The sequence below is a fragment of the Ptychodera flava genome, chromosome 1 (genome assembly GCF_041260155.1).
Source record: "Ptychodera flava strain L36383 chromosome 1, AS_Pfla_20210202, whole genome shotgun sequence".
In the NCBI taxonomy this organism is placed as follows: Eukaryota; Metazoa; Hemichordata; class Enteropneusta; family Ptychoderidae; genus Ptychodera; species Ptychodera flava.
Window position 1 is genome coordinate 52,908,425 of NC_091928.1, and position 21,013 is coordinate 52,929,437.

Genomic DNA, 21,013 nt, shown 5'->3' on the forward strand with positions numbered 1-21,013 from the left:
TACGCACTTCCTTCATATTTTGAAAATACTAAACCTTACGGATTCTCTGCTTTTAGAAAATACAATGTATGAGAGGATTTTCATGTCATCTTTGATAAGAAATATTGCTTCGAAAAATGTGTGTTGGTTAGGTGCAACGCTGTGACACTTGTGGGTTTTGTATACATAGACGATCACTGTTAAAAATCCCGAGAGCTAGGTAGTCGAGCTTACAATAGTTCCAAAGAAGAACGGCATTGATCACTGTGTTAGAAGACCGCCAGTGAAGATTGCTCGGCGTGAATATAGATTGAATTATTTTAGAATTAATCATTGCCCGCTTTTTAATGCCGACTGATATGACTCCAGGTTGTTGAATTCTGTTTTTAACTGCTGAAATACGACACTCGCCAAAATCGTTACTTGCTTAAAACGAACAAGGACTTTCCCATATAGCCGACATCAGTCAATGGTGATTGCGCCGGTGAACTTTTTAAACGAGGATTTTTTTCTCTCAATACTTCTGTAGTCGCCCATGGAAAATTAATTACACGCCTCGACAAGTTTGTTTCGATAATAATATTAATCGTAGCTCTTCAATGAAACGTTGACAAGCATTCCTTAAAGTTCGGTCATTACTTTGCAGTGTTCATTGACAAAACTTTGACATGAAGGACGAGTTTTGTCTACACATACGATTTCAAGTGCTAGTGGACAGAATAAACAAGAACGCTGATGGCGTCCTATTATTTGAATATTCAAAAAGAACAAGTTTGTCTACGGGCAGCTTCAAGCAAAATAGTTATTCTCTGGTCAACCACAGAAGCACTAGGACCTCGAGCAACTTTCTTAGTATTGGAGGGTTGCCGTACCTAAAAGAAAAATCGCTTTGTCATGACGACGGGTTTTATAGTAGAACATCACGCGTGTTACTATGTTTGAAAAGATAGCAAAGTTTATATTAAACGCTTTGTCCAAACACTTTGTTTAATATGCACTCATTATTGCAGAGGCTTAAAAGTGTAAGTATGCACAGAGGATAAAGTATTTCAATAAGGCCGTCTATTTATGCTGGCTCAGAGAAAAAAAAAAGTTGCTCGTTGAATCTATTCCAATCTCTTTTATTTTCCTTTCTGATTTTTTTATGCTCGCTGATTGTAAAGTTTCTTACTTTTGTCGATAGAAAGCTTCGAAAATGACATGTGACAGAGAAAACAAATCGCAACCAAGCTTTTTTGGTAAGACGGTAAAATATGCTGTATTGGTCGACATGCTTTTAAACGAGCACTTGATATAGGTGATCTCACGATACCGTGATATATACATTGGTGTACCAATCTCTCTCTCACTACGTGTTTTACGTGTTTTATATATATATATATATATATATATATATATATATATATATATATATATATATATATATATATATGTATATATATAATACGTTTTTTTAGTTTTGAACGTCTTTACCATGTATCTTTTGTGTCAAATATATATCGGCTAACTTCTCTTTACTTCACAGGCAGAAGTCAAAGCCGGGCAAAGAAAGAAAGGACTTGTAGCATTAGCTCTAGTGACTGGTTTACTCGTGCTTGGCGGAGCCGGTGCTGGCTTATTTTTCGGTACGAAACAGTTGTGCACCATACTACTCAAGTAGATTAATTAAAATGCAACTTTCTACAACGGAAAATGGCTGGGTCGGAAGCATGTGCTTTTAAAAATATACTTTCATAGTAAACTATGATGCAGGGTACTGGGCCTCGACGAAATGAGTTGCGCGCGAAAGCCTGTCTGACTGGCATACTAATAATGTACAGAGCGAAGGACAACGCTTACGAGCGCTCTCCCCGCGGCTAGTCGAGTTAACGGCCATGTCGGCCTCCTGAATAGAGTTAATGAATAAGAGCTAGATATAGTGCCATGAAACCACGGCTGTAAGTCTTGCAGTAGAATACACATCATCTATTTAAAAAAAATCCTACTTTAAAATATACATACACTGCATGGATGCTTTTCAATTAATTATGCGCGTGTTCTCTTATTAAAGGTAGTGGTATTTTTGACGCAGATGCCCAATTGTCATTAGTAGACCCTACAGAAACAACGCAGCCATCGGGTCCAGGTAAATTAATCCATAAGAACACCTTTCCATGTTTACACAGTACATACCGTGGATATATTGTAATACACCGTGCTTAAAACCTCTTATTTCATATTTATTGGACCATGCTATAGCAATGTACAGGTCCTGTGTCTGTAAGTTCATGAAATTCAACATTTTCCTAACAGTGCACTTGAGAAGTAAAAACACATTTCTTTACAAGGAATGTCCTGTATTAAAGTGGATTTAATATTTTTATAGGGAGGAGGAGAAAGAATGTGGTTGACATTGAAAGTCATGCAAGCTGAAAGATGCAAAAGTCAGTCAGAATTGAAATGCCATGGTGAGAATTTGTGTGACTCTCTCTCTCTCTCTCTCTCTCTCTCTCTCTCTCTCTCTCTCTCTCAGCATTTATAAGTGCCACGCCGAATGTTGAAAGCCACTCGTCCCATGATCTCAATGTCGTCCGCGGTTGGCAGAAGGACTTCCATCTGAACATTGAACTACCTATCCTTTATGCCAGCCGGACCGTCAGAGGCAGTGCCAAAGATCTGTTTTTAGTGAACGTTTCTCTAGCTGTTGATGATGTATCGCATAACGAAGTACTGCCAGCGCTGTCACCGGCTACAAACTCACCGGACGAGCCGTCCAGCGCCAGCGTAACAAACTCAACGGATCTCGACAACGGCATCTTGCCTGAAGCACCATCATCGGCGGATAACACAATAGGTTTCCCAGAGACTTTGCAAGCAGAGACTATTAAAACCACAGCGGTGGTTCCGGAACATGACATTACGCTTCATCAAGACGTCGCCATCTTGTCAGATGTCCAGGCGTCTTTCAACTTCGAGTTTGTTACCTGTGAAAATTACAACTTCATATGTGTAGAAATCTACTCGATGGACATTGATATTTGGCAATGGAATGAGGACCACAAAAAGACTGTCTGTCTGGAACTAGGAGATTGTCTTTGTGAGTAAACAGTGTCTTGTTTTAAAGAGTTCATTAAAGAAAAGAATACTAGCGAGGAATTAGTAAACTGAATGTGTGGCGGTTCGATGAATAGGACAGCCCTCTTTCTGTCCTTTTATATGCCGAACAATAGAACGAAAAACCTTTGATAGAGACGAAAACAGACAGATCCACTAAATAGATATGTAGCATTTCATCCATGTACTCTTTAATCTATTAATAAATCAATCAATCAATTATCATACATACATACATACATACATACATACATACATACATACATACATACTCGGCTGTCGCCGGTGACCCTTGATGTGAATAACTAAGTCTTTTTATTTCAATCGTCAGATCCAATCAGACCGATAGATATGGAGGCATCATCACACTTTGGTGACTTCAATGTTACCATGGGAACAGATCAATCGTTGTCTGTTGATGTTCACCTTCACTTTGGAAATGAAACTGGAAACTGTTCGCTGATGGCAGATAAATTGTTTGACGTGTGGATCTACTTTTCGGCGAATGAGGTTGGTGACACACACACCATCAAAGTCACAGCTACCCATGAGTCGCCCGTTGTTGCCGATATTCGTCCAAACTCTGACACAGATATAAATGAGCTGACAGCCACGTTAGATCTTCGTGATACGGGCTGTGCAACGTTCCCGTATGTGTGTGTGGATCTCGCACCGAAAGTTGGCGCCCCCATTATGTGGCTTGCTGAAGAGGATTTCATAACAGACTGTGCGGAGGTGACAGACTGCATAAGTAAGCTAACTCTCCCTTTTAGTTTACGTTTTTGCAAGATGATTTCTTTATGCCAAACATGTACACTTTGAAATCTTGCCGTCAAATTATTGTGCTCGCAAACGCCGTGATCGTCTTAAGATGTTTGGAGAAGGTCCTTCAATGGATGTCAAAAAATGCCGAGGGTTAGCTGCTATAATTGTAGCCCACGGGCCGTTGTTTGCCGTGTTGGTTATTCAGCCCCCTGCCCATAGGGCTACAAATACTTCGCATGATAGAAAACGTGGGAATTTTGCACGTAGATCTGGAGTGCATAGAAACGGCTCCCACTGACGGCGAAGCTTACCTCACGGAAATTTTACCAGAGTGTTGATTGCTGGTCATAAGCGATCCCACCTTTTCTATGGAAATATTTGTAGCCATACGGGCCGGGGATGAATAGCCAACACCGCAAACAACGGCCCATGGGCTACAATTATTGCCGCTTGAGGGTTACTTACTTCACTAATACTACATACATACATACATACATACATACATACATACATACATACATACATTTTGAAATTCAGAAGGTACTTGTGATCATACTTAATTGTACTGAATATATGGCAACCTTGAAGGCACAAAAACTCACAAAAAAGAATGTTTAGGACACTTATAATGTTTAACCTACTTAAGTGAAGTCGCAGAGCGTAGTCTTCGGATATATAGTTGATGGCATTTTCCGATCCCCTTGGGTCGAGCTAGAATGTATAGTCAACGGTAGGAGACTTGAGCAATACTATCTTTTTTTCCTTTATAGGTAAATTTGATAGTGACATCATGTACTTTTAACTATATCTCTCTAAAGTTTGATCACCTGTATAAGATTGTCAATAAAACTTGAAAAGTCCGAAAATACTCAAGAACGTTTTCAGATTGACACTATATAATCATTACGCGTACAGATGTTGCTAAGGGACAATGAAATATAAACTGCACATCCTCAAATTGAATATGCATACATGTATCACGGTAATTTTTCTGCAGTGCTCATGACGCCAATCTGTTTCCTAAATAGCCGTTACACAGTAAGGCATTTGTGATATCTTGCTGAATTTTAAATACATAATCGCCGTAACCTTTTAATATTTTTGTATAATTGTGTTTCCAAGACAAATACACCCGCAATGAAGTGTGTTGAAATGAACATTACTGACCTCGCACGTTGAACGCATCATAGTGTAGGCAAGGGTAGTCATTACAAATCCATTCGAGTTCAACTCTAACTCAGACTTAAGCTATCAATAAAAAAACATCGGTTATACATGCTGCAAGCTGAAAACAAAGAATTTTGACATCATTTTAGAGTACACTGCAGACACTGTGAAGGTGCCTGTCGGAAACAGAACATAACAAGGTTACAATGCATCAACAGTTACAGCTTATGAAATGCTAATGAGATATTTAATGAGATCTTGGTATGTTTTTAACCAGATCAAGTCGCCGGAGCTTCGATCAACTTTGCGGCCAGTGCCGGTAGAAATCTCGAGGTCGTCGTGGGCTCAACGAAGATCTTCACCCTTGACGTTGTCATAGTGACTGGAGAAGACACGGCCATGTTCGTTGGTGAAGCCAATGCGATATTTGGAATGAATCTGAATATGAAGACAGCTGAGAGCGACGCTGCATCAATGACACTCGGAGTGACTAACATTCCAGAAGATAATGTTTCAATATCTTTGAACTCCTCAGTTAGCATATACGGAGTCAACTTTACTGAGGCTGACTTAGTTGACCGTGCGTGTGACGATGTCAATTTCGTCTGTGTTGATGTCTTTCCCGTTGGTGGCACTTCGCCTGAATGGAAGTGGTCTCAAGGTGACGTTCTTTCTGCATGCATGGAGCTCGATGGATTATGTACAGGTAAGGAACTTATATAACTTCAAGTCTAATAAAATATTTAATTTTTCCTTATAACAAATATACAGTCCAATATCATGATGTTGTTGTCGAAACCAAATCATGAATCTTGTGTTAAGTGCGCTTTATCCGTATCACAAAGCCAGTCAAATGGCAATACATGATCGAATTTGACTAATTTTTGCCCAATACTTTACCGGTAGGTATTTTGTGACCGTAGGTCATAAACCTGTATTCGTGACAGTGTATATATCGACCAACCGGGAAATTACTTCATATGAGCCTGGCACCAGAGGTTTCAGTAGTGTCTTTCATAACATGACGGTGTAAAAATTCAGTTTTTCTGGTTTGTTCATTAGGACATATTTCGCGGAAATATTTGTTTGTCGACTGTAAAACAAATAGAGACAAACAATGAAACTTTGCCTAAGTGTGTTAATAATTTACTCCGTGACAGCACAATATTAATTTGTAATAAATACATCACATTTTCATCGTTTTATTCGTTAGTTCAAGTTGCTCCAGCAAGTCAAGACCCTTTGACTATGAACGGGAACGTTGACGTTGTCATGGGAATACCAAACGACATCGGCGCGTCTCTTGCTCTCAGCACGTCTGATGAAAACACGGGAATATTAAGCAATGACCTGGCGGCTCTCATGAAAGTTGATGTTTTTGTGTCCGGCTCCCATGATGGCTCTCACTCCAACGGCGATAGCTTCGAAGCACAAGTTAATTCTTCCCAAGTCTCAACTATTCAATCTGGTGTAGTCATTCCTATCGAGATAACAACAAATCTTGATCTGTCGAATGGTACCTGCGAGGAATATACCTATTTCTGTGTGGAGTTGTCTCCAGCACCGGACTCGGGATGGTTTTTGTATGGACAAGATAACTCCGTTGGTCCTGTATGTCTTCCTTTGGCTTCGTGTAAAAGTACGTTCATTTATTTATGTACTTATATGTATGTATGTATGTATGTATGTATGTATGTATGTATGTATGTATGTATGTATGTATGTATGTATGTATGTATGTATGTATGTATGTATGCATGCATGCATGCATGCATGCATGCAGCATGCATGCATGCATGCATGCATGCATGCATGCATGCATGCATGATGTATGTATGTATGTATGTATGTATGTATGCATGCATGCATGCATGCATGTATGCATGTATGTATGTATGTATGTATGTATGTATGTATGTATGTATGTATGTATGTATGTATGTTTGTATGTATTGTGTCGGTATATATGTATGTATGTATTTTATTTATTTATCACTTATTTATTTGAGCGCAAACACACGCCATTGATTGAGTATCATCACAAAATGGAATCTTTTCCAGAACTGTGTTGACGTATTAAAGTCTTGGAAGTAGTCGATTGATGACTTTATGTTTATAAAACATACATCTCCTTCAGTTATCTGAAGTGTATGTTTCTTTGGAAATTTACTCATAAAATGAAAAGTAAAAGTTGTTTTTGTTGTTGGTGCTGTGGTTGTTGTTGTCTGTTGACAATGATGATCGTGATGATTGTGTTGTCGTAAAACTTACGTGGCAGTGACGAAGACAATGGATATATCAGCCATGCTTATTGAATATTCACTTCACTTCACATGAATGAATGAATGAATGAATGAATGAATGGATGAATGAATGAATGAATGAATGAAATTCATCACGGCAATTGCTATTGCGTCATTCTGAATGAGTGGTGTTTCATTTCAGACACTATAAAATACGTTCTAGTATCCGATGTAATGACATATTTCGACGCACGCGCACACTGTGAAAGTAAAGGAATGACTCTGCTACGATTTGAAAGTCAAGAACAGTTATTGCTTTATTTTTATTACCAAAGGAAGATGCTGAATGACGGTGAGTACAAACATAACCTTGTCAATTTAGTCCATATTTTAAAACATGTACAGAACTTGGATATATAACTTCTCTCCATCTAATAAAACAGCTCACTCTTATATTTAAGATTCAATTCACAATCCAACAGGCAAATGTTGAATTATGGGACGACGTACCCATCTGTCCCTAACTAATTGAAACAATGCTTTGCTCAAGGACATAACGCCGTGCTGGAGGGCCCATGCTGGAGTCTTCAACTCATCATCATCTGCCAGTGAGTCCATTACTCTGGGTCTACCGGAACTCGAACTCACTATCCTCCGACAGAGGGTCCGGTGCTCTAACCCCACTACCCTGCGATGCCGCCACAGCATTGGACTAGAGTCGTTGGGTTATGACAACATGTGTGTGCGTGTGTGTGTGTGTGTGTGTGTGTGAGAGAGAGAGAGAGAGAGAGAGAGAGAGAGAGAGAGAGAGAGAGAGAGAGAGAGAGAGAGAGAGAGAGAAGAGAGAGAGAGAGAATAATACAAATTACTTCAAGTACTGGGTAATTTAAGCTTGTACTTGAAGTAATTTGCGTCGTGACTCGGGTGGGAAAGGGCATCAAAAATCACGTTATAGCCTTGATCCGTATTGGGAAGCAGAGGACATGACCGATCGACAGGTCATCTCTTGACATCCACCATAGACGGATCTGTACAAACAGCATTTTCAGAAATATATGAAATGCTTTACTTTGCAACTCTTTTGTCTTACAGAAATTTATCTAGGATGGATTGATGCCAATGATTTAGTCACTCAGTGGACTTTTCAACATTCCGATGGTTCTCCTTTGCCATTCACAAACTGGGCACCAGGTGAACCAAATAACGCCAATGGAGTTGAAGATTGTTCTGCCCTTGCGTAAGTGTTCATAATCCGGGCTGTGTTATGTAAGAGACAATTAGCTGCAACTTTTTTTTGTTTTCCTTATTTTTTACCAGAAAAGAAGGACACTTTTCGCCAACAAAAGGTTGGTGAAATACATTATATAGAGTGAGCGTCCCAGTTTGACTAAAACATCGCGTTGTGTACCGTACCATTAATGTGTACAATCAATAATCTGGTCAGGATTAAAACGTCTTTATCAATAGTAACATTGAACATTTAACACTTGCAGGCTGTGTTTACTAGTGAAACGACAGGTGTCTAGATATGATTGTTATCAGAACATTTAATGTTTTTACAAATACAGTGATTTTTTTTCGTTCTGTCCTTTATACTAAGTCTGTTACATTTCTGTGAGTGAATGATGTATAGTCACCACCCAAAAACCGTTCATTTCCGATAATACCGTCTTCCTATTCTATACTTGACGTACAATAACATTATTCAAAGTATTGTCATGAAACGATGTAATTCAAAGAGAAATATATAAAAAACAGGTTCGCAAAGACATGAATTTCTGAATTCGTGAGAGAATATTCTGTCTGGAGAGTGGGGTTATTATATCCTCAGCGACAGTCAGTACGCCACAGTGACTGCAGTTGACGGCGAGATCATACAACAGTGAAACTGTCAAATTAATGTTAATTGAAGTGCAGCTAGCCCTTACAGTAAAAATTGTCATCTGTTTATATTCAGCAATGTAATGGCACAGTGGAAAGACTTTGATTGCCATACGCAAACGACGTTTACTTGCCAAAGACCAGGTAGGACGACAATCTTATGTTGAGGGAGTATGCGCCTCGAAGGTGAAAAACAAACTTTTGCTCAAACTTTCCTCAAAGAATCTTTCATCTATTCTCTTTCAAGAATAAAAACTGGGAGTCGGCTTGCAAATTTTGGTACTAGAGTAACAAATTACCCAAGATTTACCAATATTTGAAATTTAAAAACGTCGCCATACCCGTGTTAACTTTAGAGTGAAAAATAAAATGTTTGGTTGTCAAAAAACAAAGATTATGAACGTTTTTCTTTTACCAAGGACTTGAAAATGGACCTCCACAAGTGGTAGATCGCAAAAGAATTTGAAAAGTTTGAGAGTCCAAATATTTGTCACCGAAGAGCGTTCTACCTTAAAGTAAAGCCTTTCATTTCATTACCACTCCCGTCAGAACATCCCACGTTTCTACGGGATAGACATCTACAACACAAGAATAGAGCAGACTTTATTTGACCTGCATAGATTTTACCAAAGGCAATTTGACATAAATATGTGCGGTAAATTGTTAATTAGTGTCATAAATGATTTGTATGTGCAAAATGCAGTTTTGTCGTAATTATAGTAGTTATTGATGATCGCCGAATGCAAATTTAAAACCTCATTTAATTTCGAATAGAAAACACATACGGAATGTGGTAAAAATTTTACGCAATATTTAGACATTAAAGTAGCTCAGATATCCAAGCTCGTACAGGATGAATAAATAGCAAGGGACTAGCAGATTTGTGAAGTTGATGTTCTTTATTGATGTTTACAGGGAGCTGTGCACCGGACTTCATCTGTGAAAACAAGAGATGCATTCCCATCGATTGGCAATGTGATGGCTTCGATGATTGTTTAGATGGCAGCGATGAAGTGAATTGTAAGTAGCCCTTAGCTTTGACATCACTACTTGATGTCAATGTCGTAAGTTACCTCTTCGATCCAAAGATAGAATATACTGACACAAGATGGAGCTTGGTTGTTTCTTCCTAAAGCTTTATTTCCCCATAGAATAATTCAAGTGTTCAAATGACACATTTTAATATCTTCAGCCAAGTTCCTAGTGTGTTTGATGTTATCTCCATATAAACTGTCACAAAGTGACATTGCTTACTCTAGTTCAAAACAAAGAAGCCTTGTTGCGATCAAACAGGGCTTTAAACAAAGTGTGGAGTCGACAAATCTGTAACGAAACACAACACTCACATAATACATGAGAGAAATAAAACGCAGCATACCAGCATCAGACCGAGCCGTATTAAAGTAAAGCATTAAATATTTGGCCTACGGATGATTTGCCCAAATGTACGTTGTAAAGAAGTGTTCCCTTCCTTCGAGGTTTCTATTTTGATGCAAATTTGGACAAGTGTTACCTCTGCGTCTGCACGCCTCACAGTAAGTGAGGCTACCCACAATTCTCCATGATCTGTACACACGGAGATCACTCACTGAACTGAAACAAATTTCTTCTGTACACAGAACAACTCGATTCATATTTCAAAATTCTGGCAACATAGTTCTGATCAACATAATTTTCTGATTTCTCACTGTGAATAATGAGAAGATCAACCCCTTTTCCGCGGAGGAGATAGCAATTTTGTAATTTTGTCGACATAGATTTTTGACAGCCATACACAATATTTTCAAGAAAACTAAGGGAATAAGTCGCATCTGTGTTGGCAAAAGAAAGGGTATTGATTTTTTTTAATGTTCGTAACAAAAGAAATTTGCATGTCTGACAGGTGGTATGATGAGACCATCTTAGTTGCTGATAACTTTATCTTGACAAGTGTGCAATTGTTAGTACCTCCATATATCGACTTCTCATTCAATTTACTCTTGAATTTTAAACATAATCAATAATTTTGGAACATAGTCTTAACAAATAATCCTGAACTTAAATTGTAAGTTAAAAATTGTTAAGAAACTGATAAAATTGAAAATGCCTTTAGCAAAAAATGTCTGAGTGTACAAATCAAGGGGAATTGTGGGTAGCCTCACTTACTGTGCGGCTACATAAAGGTCCAATTGTACTGAATGAATCAGCATATGGTGCTTGAAGAGATAGACATTGTCAGTAACGTAATACCACCGTTCACTTGCAGGTCTGTGTGATCAAGATTTCGCGTGCAATAACGGCACATGTCTTTCGATGTCAGCACGATGCGACCTAAATGACGATTGTCCAGAGGCAGATGACGAACAGTATTGCACTGGTCAGCAATATAAAAGCCTATGCTGTTCTCTGAATTGCCCAGCATAAAATAAAAGTGCAGAATAGTATCTTCCCGTACAAGCGTCTTTACATGTAAAACATTTGAAAGTTTGAAAGTTAATTGCACTGTTAGTCTTTCATAATTCTTTCCTATAATACATGAAAGGGTAATTTTTTCTCGATTTCGCCTTTGGCTAGGTACCTTTAATCTCTGCTGCCTACTGAAACTACGTGTACAGTTTATCTATACAGCCTTTTTCTGTACATTCAAACCATATACAAACCGTAATGACATTCTACATGTGTTTAAAACATATTACTTAAGGCATTATCTATCTTACATTCCAGGGTTTACCTTCGACGAGTGTTTTCCAAATTACGGCTGCCCTAATGGAAATTGTATCTCTCCCACTTGGAGATGCGATACCTTTAATGACTGTGGCGACGGTCAAGATGAACTCAACTGTGGGTGTTTCTTTTTCTCCTAAAATGCTTTAAATAGAAAATGTTAGCCTTTTGATCTCTACTACGTAATACTAACAAGTGAATTCTGAGATCACCTTACAAACTTTGGTAAAAGTCTAGAAAATTGCCCCAAATTTGTAGACATTTCTATTTTCACAAAATATGACGTAAAAATTTTCTTAACTCCAAAAGCTGTAAGGTTAGCCCTCGGGCTCTTAAGCAGTCGATCCTAAAAGTATTATAAAATTGTATCTTGGGTGCACTGCCTTAAACGAAAGTAACAACAAATTTACTATCAAAATAATGTTACTCATATGACATGAAAACTGTCCAGGCCAAACTTTCAACAAATAAAAAAAATTACGAAATTAAGCCAGTGAGAATTATAATTGCTCTAGAAGATCAAAATGAGCTCACATAAGTGGTAGGCCAAAAGAATGTAAAAGTTAGAGACTCCGAATATCTATTCCCGAGGTACATTTGACCAGAAGTTCCATTGTATTGATCGATATTTCCATGTTTTGCGATTAAGTACAGGTTGTATATCTGTCAAATTCTAGGTCCTTGCCTTGCCTTCGAATGCGACAACGGTAATTGCATAATTGAGGCATGGGAGTGTGATAGTTTCGACGACTGTGGTGATAACAGCGATGAAGCTGATTGTCCTGGTAAGACTGCGTTGTCACTTTCAACAAACAGTTTTCAAATCTCTGTTGAACATCAGAAGCCAGGGACACTCAAGTACTGTAGTTCAGCAACCATGGGCTAAAGTGGTTGCATCTTTTGCGCTTCGTCCATTCATATCTTTGAAGAAAAAGTATGTTCTTTGTTCAAATTTTGACAATATTTCGAATATTTTTTCCCATTTCAAATTAATATTGACTATTAGACAGTGTGTATTCTGGTTACAAAATCCAGAAACTGAAGATCCATTGTATAAATTTGGCCTTCAAAACTTACAGATTCCATTCTCATTTTTATGAGGTTACGTCTTTGGTCGGTTATCCTGCGTCCGTGACTCTCTGATTTCCAATATCATGCATTAGTGTGCAAACGAAATCACTACGATCCACATCGTCCTGTACGTATACTCTGCACACTTGCCTTAGCAAAGCATTGCTAATAAAAAGCATTTGATATCTTGGCATGTTTTAAAACAACTGCGATGCACTTTGACCGGAAAATTTAGACTTGGGTCGGATATTTTCAACTGCTGCAGGGAACTGTTACGCCATTTTAAAAAACGCAAGTAGTTGTTATAGGTAACTTGAGGATGGGCAAACGAACAGAGAAGCCGCTGAGCTATCATAACATATACCTACCAACCAAATTAATGCAACTGATATACCTTGGCAATTACCAATATGAAAACAATGAGAGAAGGAGATCTTATCCATTTCGTATGGCCAATGCCTTCACAGAAGTAGTGATGTGTATACCAGCTCTGATGACCCGCTTAGTCGCGGCTGTCTGAATGATAAATGTACATAAGGCCTACTCACTTTCCATATCCACTAACACGCATTGAGCGTGTAGACGCTCAGGTTAAAAGCAAGTTGAACAATCACAGCATATTCCGTGATCATGTTTCTTGCTACCTGATACGGTGCATTTTGCTTAATTCATGTATGATGTCAATATTTGCCGTGAAACTTGTCCAATATCGTTCTCATGGAACTTAATTTCACGATGTAATACAAAATACGGACCGCAGTCTCTACACCGCCGTTCTGAAAACGCCGCTGTTTCATTAGACTTTGCCTAATATGGATTAATAACAATTACGAACTATAGTGATTGATACCTTCATCGCAAAAATACATGCTGTTGATATAAAATTATACAAACTAGAGGCCATTAGGCTTCAAACATACTTCCAACTTGGAATGTTGTCAAGTTTTGTGTATACTACACTTACGTACATGTAAAAAAGTAGAACAAGTGACCAAATTTCTGTAATTACCCTTTGATGCAATGCACTTCAAGAGGGATTAAAGTTTACTCAATTGCTAAACTGATATTTTTCACTTAGCTCGAGAATACTATTAGGGCCTAAACATTCTTGCTCGTTTCTACACCGCTACGGGAGAGACCGCGCACAGTCTCTAACTTCTTTAGGACACAGTTACCGTAGCAGATTCAGTTCATATCTGCAAGATCGTCCACTCGTTCGGGTTGCCATTTTTCTATGCACCCTCCATTATCATACATGCTATGCCTGTATTGCCATTCACCTATTGTTTAGACGATACTGATATGAACCCGTATTTTAACATGTTAAAGAGGCACGTGCACTCCCTCTTGGTAACATTTTTAAAACACGTTTTTTAAATGCCAACGGTCGATATTTGACGTGGCGACTGAGCGCGGATCACGAGAATTCGATAAAAACATGTCCTCAAAAAAGTAAAAGTTTGAATTCCGGTGGCCCATCTAAATTCAGTTTCCGAACATCGAACGTTCGGCAATGGGGCCATTGTCAACTAAGCTATACCAGTCTACGCTAACGCTGCTGTACGCCACAGTACCACTCGCATCCGGTCACACCCCGTGGAGGAAAGCCGAGTCTTACTGACTCGGAGAAAAAACGGAAAACAAAGTTTGCTGATTCCACCAGAATTCGCATAGATGACTAGCACAGTTACGTGTGGTTGATACATCAGTGCAGACGCATACCACGCGGCGGCCACTATGTATCGAACCACGCGTAACTGTGTGGCAGACGACAAAATGTAGTCATCAAAGGCGTATAATATTTTACACGTAAAACTGATATCTATGTGGTATTGGTTAAAAATATAACAGAACTGACTGTGAATAATGAAAACGACAAAAACTTAGGAGAAGTTTTAAAAAAAAAAAAAACTTACCTGAAGTGAAGGCATAATGCTTTAGGTCTTCGTAGTGGGAGGTAAAATTCCGTCGTTCCAACTTATCATGGACTCCCTAGAATATCGTTAATCAGCACAACAACAAACCTTCATAATCAGAAACAATCGTAAAACTTCGGGATGTGAAAAATACGCTCGGGAAATGACATGTTTTTATCGATATCTCGTGATCCGCGTGCAGTCGCCACGTCAAATATCGACCGTTGGTATTAAAAAAATGTGTTTGAAAAATTTTACTAAGTGGGAGTGCCTCTTTAAAATACAAACTATATTTTCACTGTAACCGAACTACTTGCAGCTACGCGTACGCGTAACCTTCGCTGGTATGCATGACCTTCACTGGTATGTTCATATACATATAAAACAGCTGAGCGAATAAGAATGACATGTCGAAACGCCATTATGTTTTCAGTCACGTCATGGGCAATGCACTAAGGTACAAGTACAGTTGTACCAAAAACATACAAAACGAACGCATTGAAAATTTGTATCATTTGCCGACACCTGTCATCGTTCACGGCCGGTCCCATCGGTGCAGTGTTTTCATGTCGTCTACGCTGCTGAAGATTAAGATACCGGTTGACAATGTATCATGATAGAACCGCTTTACGACAAGTTCTAGGTGGTGAATTACATCGTTTATAACTATAAGCCACAAAAATCCAACAGCACTGAAAATACTCACGACAGACAAGATGCACATATTATATTTCCGATTTGTACCTGTCTGTGAGATTCACAGGTCATAAGATTCAAGGGAAAGTCAAACTTTCGTTTAGGTTGTCAAAGGAAGTTTAGTTCTATTAGGCAAGCCAGTAACGAAAATATACGAGCAGACGACTGATATACATTTGAAATGTTTTATTCGTACAGCAACAAAATCACGAACGAGTTACGACACTACAGCTTACAGTGTACTCACTTCATGTTTTCCCTAATCCGCTCACATATTCCTTTCTAAGATGGTGAATTCGGCATATTTGACGCATGGGGACATGTATGATTCTTCGAGATAATCTGACTGGTACGGCTATAGCGCTGTTCACAGTTACGGGTTTGTTACTAAATATAGCTGTACGCGCGCGACATCGGACACGCTGCTTCAAATGCGGACAAATTTTGTCAATGGTACATGCATGGCTGTTTTTGCAGCTTGTACTCTGAGTCGTGAATATGTTTTTTTAGTATTCATTGTTACATTAGCAGTCGCCCACTGGGAGGTATTTCCGTCGTTCTTGCATGCGTAATTTTCAAAAGCGTAATCGAAAAATGCGACAAATATTTATTTGTGCATATAAATGAGAGAACAGTGACGTAAACTGCGAACAGCCCTATTATATCCACTGTGCACTCAAAGATGTCGCAGAGCTGCTTGCTCTGTGTATGTGCGCGCTCTCAGCTGTTCATGCTCGATCGAGTTTGAAATCGAACGTTGGCGTGGCGCGAGTATTTGGTTTTGACCGATTTTGGCGGCCTCATAACTTTCACGCAGGGATGAGGTTACGATCAAAACACGAAAACACATCCATTTTACACACTCCAGCCTATGTTTTACATCCACCGTCATTTTAAAATGAAAATAAATCTTCTTCAAATAGTGAAAACCTGTGTCGTAATATTTCAATTGTTCGCTTTAAAAGTGCTCTATAAACCCTCCTTTGAAGTGGAATGGCTCAACAACGGAATAATATCAAGAAGTGATACGGTTTGTCATCACTCCTTAGCAACCAACTTTTTATTAGTCTTAGTGCAGCCAGGAGCAAGCAAGGTCGATTTCAGTTGATTTAGTCGCTAATTTCGGAGCGTCCGTAGGAAAACAGTCACAACCAAAGCATGCATGTATGATAAAGGGGTTATTACACGAAGTTTGTGTCCGTATTTTGACGAGTTGCGCAGCAACGAGTCAAAATGCGGACACATCACGAGAATACGACGCGGTATCGTCCAAACTTCGTGTAATAACCCCTAATTATTTTACATGTCTCACAGAACGAACTATGTATTTTCTCATTTAGATGGTTGTAATCCCTCCCAGTGGCAATGCAACAACGGTCAATGCATCCCCGCTGCTTGGCGCTGTGATGGCTATCTGGACTGTCAACAACAGGAGGACGAAGCAGGCTGCTAGGTTTCAAGATCGTACTCGCAATGCGCGACCAAGACAATATTGACATGGCGATACCTACGACATTTTCGGTGACGTAACGATGACGCAAGACAAATGGAGAAACTGGCGTCACTGACGTTTGCTGTGCATTGCGTATAGACTAATGATAATGAATTCCTGTAAATGGTGATTATGTTTTTTATTCATGATGGATCGACGATATTTTTAGGAAGTTGGTTGTGCATTGTCAGACCTACACATTCAATCTTCAAATGTACATATTTTTTCCTCTTAGATCTTTTGTGTAATCATGATAATTTGTGTCTTTTGTAGAGAGTGATACTGCTTTAAAAAGTGTCAGCCAAACTCATGCATTATTCCATACGACTATCAGTGAATCATCTGTCAATTACGTTTTAAAAGTTCTTCTGAGAATCCTTTTGAAATCAAAGTCACCGACAGTGATCTAAAGATTTGTAACTTCTTTTTTTCACTGTTTAACGGTCACTCATGACAGTGTAGATTAAACGTTACACAAAGCAAAGTGATGTTGGCAGACACTTTTGGTCGGGTAACTCAAAATATACAGGGCTAGATCTTTACCTATCTTGGATTTTTGACTCTTGTCAAATGAGATACGCCCCAATTTTTTTCTGTCCTTGGCAAGCAGCATTAATGGTCGTTATCCGAAACAAAGAAAAGTTTGTACAGCGTGCAATTTCAAGCATCTAAGTAAAGAGACGCAATTCATAGTTTACTTTTAAATTCATAAATTGATTATCATAGCGACTGTGTAACTGTAATATGTGAGACAATATTAAAGGGACTATAGCTGTAACTTTTGGCAATATTGTCATTATACTTATTAATGGTCACTAAATACCGAGTATTAGCCTTTTTAACACGACTGATTTTCACTTAGCAAAGTACGCAGGGTTAGCGCTACCGCTGACAAATGAATTCTCGTTATTTATCCAGTAATGCGGTGACATGTGGTATTACACACATAAAGGCAATTGAACACTTTGCATAACTTCATGGGTAAATGTACTTAACAAACACGATAAAAATACAACAAATGCGTCGAAAGTTATAGCTATTGGACCTCGAGTTCTGTTTGTCAAGCAGAGCCCATGCATCGTATATTGAACGATTTTTCCGTTTTTGTTTGTTTGTTTGTGTGTTTTTCTTGTTGAATCTACTTTAAACCTCGGAATCGTTTGACGCTGTCGTTTATATTTCATGTCCTATGACGCATGAACTCAGAAAAAAAACGTAGGCCTAAGTAGCAAAATCTGATTGGCTAAATCTGTAGTGTGGAAGACACTGTTCAGATTTAGATGTAGGGATGACAGGGGCGCCCTCGGCGGTGGAATGTCTGCAGCGTATAGTTTTCAGTGTGAGCAATCGTGTCCCACAGTTCATAATATCAAATCAATAATTAACGACGTTGCTACATGATCCACTGTTGCTAGGGATTTTTCCGAATAGAAAAAAATAAACTGCTGTAATGCTGCACATGACATTGTGCTGAACCTACAACTTCATAATTTTTGTGTTTTGTAATGAAACTTGCTACAGTTTTATAGTGAGTTTTTTTGGGGTTTTTTGTGATGAGTTTGTAGTTCTTTACACTCAACATTTATAATGCGCAGATATGGTTGCATTTACAAACGTTTACAAATTTACGCGATATAGTCGTTTTTATTATTTTCTTGACGATATGTACATGTACATTATCAAAGCATTTTATCATTCAAAGGTTTTTTTCATGACTGTGTAAGGATTTTTTTGATTGGTGTTCATAGCATTCAATGGTTCACTTCACCAGCATACTGACAAACACTAAGTAATAAAAAGAAGAATACTGACAAACACCCATCCCCCACCCATCCCCTAAGTAATAAAAAGAATAATATTACTATCGAAGTAAAGATTGAGAAATGATTAATGTCAGAAACATGTTTGTTCCACACAAGAATAGTAAAACTAAAAACGTTTACATATTAACGCAGTTTATTCGCTTTTATTATTTTCTAATGCAAAAAAATACGGAAGTAAAATATATGACTACCTTGATACATATAAAAAATATATAATAAGACCTGTTGATAAGAAATTGTTGCATTTAACATGATTCTGTTGTGGAAATGGGAAAAGGATCACATTTAAGTGATAGAAACGGTGAAAGAAAATATTTTGTGTGTCTGAGCTAAATAAATTGTAAAGCTGAGAAATTTCTCGCTGTTAAGTAAATACGGTAAATGTTGAGGACATTCGTTAATCAGAGCAAACATTCTGATATTGAAACATGTAGGGCTGTGATGTCAACAATCATTATAGGAACGATTTGACCAATTGAATCTGTAAATGTATGTTTCTCTGGCTTGACGACTGAGCCTTAAATTTGCATAGAAAATATTGTTAAATAACAATTAGATTTTATAATAATTATCAACATCGTCATTAACACTTGTTTAACACTAGTGTTTCTTGTAATTTTGTTTTGCTGTGATCGTGTTATGATCATTAAAGTTGATGTTCTTGTTTTAATAAGAATTTCCGTGTTTGTTTGGTTTTTTGTGTGTGAATATATCTTGTATATGCTTTCATGGGTTTAATATAGTTTTTGTCATAGAAAGGCGTTGCAATTGTGATCAACATGAAGAAAAAAACAAAATCATGTCAGGTATTGGTTGTGTAAGGATAATCTTGGACGGCAGGACATCTTGTTGGAGAATGCCCTACTCAGGGTGTCACTAGGTCTGATAATGACATGTAAATTAACCTTTACAACAAAAGATTTATGTATCAGGCAGGTCAGAATTCAGAATAAATACCCCGTTTGCAGGACCTTGTTCGTTCATGGATCTCTCGATTTTGACCTGTATGACTGTGTACAAAGAGTTTCTATGCTAATTGTGTAAACGTGTACACAAGCGATCATAAATTATCTTTACTGGAATTTTCCCGTGTATTCGATTGCAAAATGAGTCTAAACGGGTCAAACTTGCGTGTTTTAAACGAGCAACGTTTTTTCTCAAGACAATAACTTTTGATATGTCTGTCTCTCCGTGAATGTCTTCATGACTAAGACTTTCGAACTTTGATTAAATGGAAAGGATACATTAGTAGGTTTCCGAACAAAATTTAGGATAAAAAACTATAATAAAGAGTATTAATAGACCTTAATGGATATTCAAAGTAAAGCTTGCTTGTTCTACAAGTATTGATGATGGTGCCGACAAGCGATGCCAAAAATGGAACTCATTTTCTGGATTCAAATTTAGTGTGTCATCATTATTCGGGATAAGCAGTTCTCACTATAAACGGAAAGCAAAGCAACCAGAAGGTATATATGCATCTTATTTTTTATTTTATTTTTATTTTATTTTATTTGATACACAGATCAACGGGCAAACCCACTAACAGATCTGCGAAACAAAAAAGTCACACCATCACAAGACAAATGTACAAGACAACCATAAAAGTAACACGTTACATTAAATTGAAAAAACATACACGAATCAAAAAGGAGAACTGTTGAAATGACTGGATAAAATAGTTTTAAAACTACAAAGCGTGGAAAAAATATCTATATTACATTTGAAAGAGATATCGTTAAAAACAAACATGCAAGCTTCTCTGCAGGAATAATATTGCTGTATTTGTGATTAGTTTGAGTTTAAAAGACACGGTCGTTGGAAACTTGAATGAGGTTACTGTTGTGGGTACGACGAATGAAATTTGCAAAATGTTATTTTGGCCGCGATGGTGATAACAATAATACAAACTCCACACAGATCGAATAAAAATGCCTTTGTGTTGACAAAGCAAGCAAAGCGTATCTTGAAATAATAGCGCAATCACGGGAGATAATGAAATCATGAATATAGGGATCAGCAAAAAGTTTGTACCATTAACACGCACGACGGGATCACACATCTTTTTTGCCGGAAATGGCTCTTTCAGCAACCTATCCATACACTGCGTTCCATTCCTGAGTTCTTAACTAATACAATTTTCAAGCTGGTCCTTTGGAAATCTTTCTAGTAATGGAATTACTT

General features: G+C 38.0%; 1 protein-coding gene and 1 long non-coding RNA gene across 2 annotated transcripts; both read left to right on the forward strand.

The window, feature by feature from the left end:
* The first annotated feature begins 1,504 nt into the window (after positions 1 to 1,504).
* LOC139142933 (uncharacterized) lies at positions 1,505 to 3,049 on the forward strand. The gene is made up of 3 exons (XR_011554498.1): positions 1,505 to 1,604; positions 2,030 to 2,104; positions 2,492 to 3,049. It is a non-coding gene; the product is annotated as an uncharacterized lncRNA (long non-coding RNA).
* Positions 3,050 to 3,409: 360 nt separating this feature from the next.
* On the forward strand, positions 3,410 to 18,431 carry LOC139143003 (uncharacterized). The gene is made up of 11 exons (XM_070713220.1): positions 3,410 to 3,823; positions 5,282 to 5,710; positions 6,218 to 6,643; positions 7,450 to 7,599; positions 8,340 to 8,484; positions 9,205 to 9,272; positions 10,044 to 10,148; positions 11,374 to 11,484; positions 11,832 to 11,948; positions 12,509 to 12,616; positions 16,855 to 18,431. The coding sequence occupies exons 1-11, from the start codon at positions 3,424 to 3,426 to the stop codon at positions 16,965 to 16,967; spliced, it is 2,172 nt and encodes a 723-aa protein (XP_070569321.1). The 5' UTR covers positions 3,410 to 3,423; the 3' UTR covers positions 16,968 to 18,431.
* The last annotated feature ends 2,582 nt before the right edge of the window (positions 18,432 to 21,013 follow it).

What these genes read in the sequence shown, in the direction of transcription:
- LOC139143003 (XM_070713220.1), top strand. Translation starts at nt 3,424, where the DNA reads ATGGAGGCATCATCACACTTTGGTGACTTCAATGTTACCATGGGAACA. An exon ending in GTTTACTTGCCAAAGACCAG is followed by an intron (nt 9,273 to 10,043) that starts GTAGGACGACAA and finishes TGATGTTTACAG; the next exon opens with GGAGCTGTGCACCGGACTTC. An exon ending in CGATGAAGCTGATTGTCCTG is followed by an intron (nt 12,617 to 16,854) that starts GTAAGACTGCGT and finishes TTTCTCATTTAG; the next exon opens with ATGGTTGTAATCCCTCCCAG.